General features: G+C 49.6%; 1 protein-coding gene across 1 annotated transcript in view; it reads right to left on the reverse strand.

The window, feature by feature from the left end:
* Nucleotides 1-425: 425 nt before the first annotated feature.
* DUS3L (dihydrouridine synthase 3-like (S. cerevisiae)) overlaps nucleotides 426-2,303 on the reverse strand; it is a 5,736-nt gene continuing 3,858 nt past the window's right edge. The window contains 2 exon segments of the mRNA XM_009879053.1: nucleotides 426-498; nucleotides 2,100-2,253. Coding sequence (XP_009877355.1) covers nucleotides 426-498; nucleotides 2,100-2,253 — 227 coding nt within the window.

Here is a 2,303-nt window from a genome sequence, read left to right on the forward strand (position 1 = left end):
GCACAACATCTGAAAATGAGCTGCTGGGGCTGTTTGTGATCTACAGCACCACGGGCGGTGGGTGAGTACTTCCGCTCCTTGTTCTCAGCGGATCTGGCAGGACCAAGGCCATCTGATAAGAACAGGGGTGGGGAAAATCAGAACAGCTCCCGCAGGGAACTGAAGATCTCACCTGGCCTGTATCCTGTGAATGAAACAGGTTGCTCTCTGCTGGCAATGCACCTCTGGCTGCAAGACTGTGCAAGGCCATCTGCTGCGTCACCTGCAGCAGGGACTGATGCTGTGGGGACGTGAAGGCAACAGCGCTTCTAAAAACATAAAATTTTATTTCATTTCAGAGCATGGCTGAGCAACCCTGCTCCTCGACACGCGCTGTCCCAGCGCCTCCTCTTGACTCAGCGCCATGAGAACGGGCCTCATCAGCCTTATCTGTACGAATTTGCTTTGTGTTTGGGCAGGAAGGTGAAGCTGGTAGGTACAGGTCCCAGAAGCAGCTCACTGGAAGAAAGAAAAGAACAAAAGGCAAAATGAAACAAAACCCAAGGAGAGGTTTGTGTTCAGTACAAGAGCCACCGGTACCCAGCGATGGTGACTGCAGTCACAAGTGTCAAACAAGCCTTCACCCTCCTGAAAATTTAGAGCCACTGCACAAAACCCCTTTTGGAGCTGAACTTTAACTCTGAACCAAAGTCCTGGAGGAATGAAGCCACCAGGTGTGAGCAATGCCCTTGTTGCTGGGGAGTCACCGAGAGCTGATGCCAAAAATGGGTTCCTAAGGGTGGTGTCCTGAACAGCAGCTTCACTGCTGGCAGCACAGCCCTAAAATCAGCGTGAGCCTCTGAAACGCTCCTCCCAGCCTCTCGCTGTGCTTGTGCAGAGCCAAACCCGTGTTAGTGCCCCAAAGTATTAAGTTCAGATGCTAAACTGCTCTAACCCAGTTCTACCATGACCAGATTTATCCTAGCTTAAGGCTTCATCTATTTCATGCTTCGGAACACATCCCGTACTTTCAGAGCAGAGTAATTTTCTTTACAGTCAAGTAGGCTTAACTTATTTCCTGGATGCTCGGTCAATACAGCATCACTAAGACTTTTCACAAGACCTATTGGAGAGAGTATCCCGGTAGGGCACAGAATTGCATAGCAAAAGCCTGAATCTGCAGAATAAAAGCAGAAAGCGTGTGCTCAGAGAACTCTGCTTCTGGTTAATGTCACCTTAAAATGAGCTTTAATGAATGAATCTAAATAGCTTTTGAATTTTGAGGTTTCATGGCCGTGAACACCTGTTACATGGTGCTGTAAAGGTGAGACGTTACGAAGCTTTGTGCAGCCTCATGCTGGCACGTTCCCCTTGAAAAAAAACCAGAATTTGAAATTTCTGATTGAAACTTGAGGGACTTGTAACATAGTTTTAGGCAGCGGTTTCCAGGACTAACGAACGGGATGAGGATTAGCAAAACCAGAGAAGGCTGCAGCCACTGCTCTATTTTTGCTAATCTGTGTTTCCACAAGACAGGGCAACTGCAGCTGCTCCAGCTGTTTAGCTGGCTTTGAGCATGTGAAGTCATTTCAAGCCAGTGCCTGAGGACTCAGAAGGATGGGGAGGAAAAATTTCCTGCCCTTTGTTGCATAAACTCAGGAATCAGATAATGAAAAATGGGGAAAATGCTCATGGGGACGGGGACTGCCTTCCTGCCCAGAGTCTCTATGGTCCTGGCAGGGTGGAACCATCTGGGCAGAGCACAGAGGGATGTGCTGCTGAAAGCCTGAGATGTCTCAGCTCTGCGCTCTCCTCTCTTGGTTGCTATGACTGTCCCGGGGTGAACAGCGTGTCGTGAGAGAGGTCAGCTGCTCGAGATTTGCAGCGGGTACCGGATGACCCTCTGAAGCAGATGTGGGGATTGAGAGAGCTTTTTACGGCAGCTTCCAGCTCGGTTAAAACCTTGAAGCAAAGTGCTGCTTAACCCTTGCTGCTTGCTCACAACCTCTTAAACTGATGGGAAAGAGCCATCGCCCTCTCTCGGGGCAAGCACAGTGACTTTGTGAGGTTCTGCAATGTCCCTTCTTAGCAAATTTAAATGAAATTCAACGCTCCGTTACCTTATTTTAATCCAATCGTCCACGTTTTGGCTCGCCATCAGCGTCTCCAGATAGTCCCTCCCCATGTAGTAAGGTGGCCGCTCGTTAATTTTCTGAGGTAGGTGTTCCAATAAGCCGACTGGAATGTATCTGCAACAAAAGGTGATGGCAGTGCCTGCTGTTGTCCAGCCGTTACAGGCTCCCGCCCCCCCCCGCCCGGGGGGG

The sequence above is a fragment of the Apaloderma vittatum genome, unplaced genomic scaffold (genome assembly GCF_000703405.1).
Source record: "Apaloderma vittatum isolate BGI_N311 unplaced genomic scaffold, ASM70340v1 scaffold34330, whole genome shotgun sequence".
NCBI classification, from domain to species: Eukaryota; Metazoa; Chordata; class Aves; order Trogoniformes; family Trogonidae; genus Apaloderma; species Apaloderma vittatum.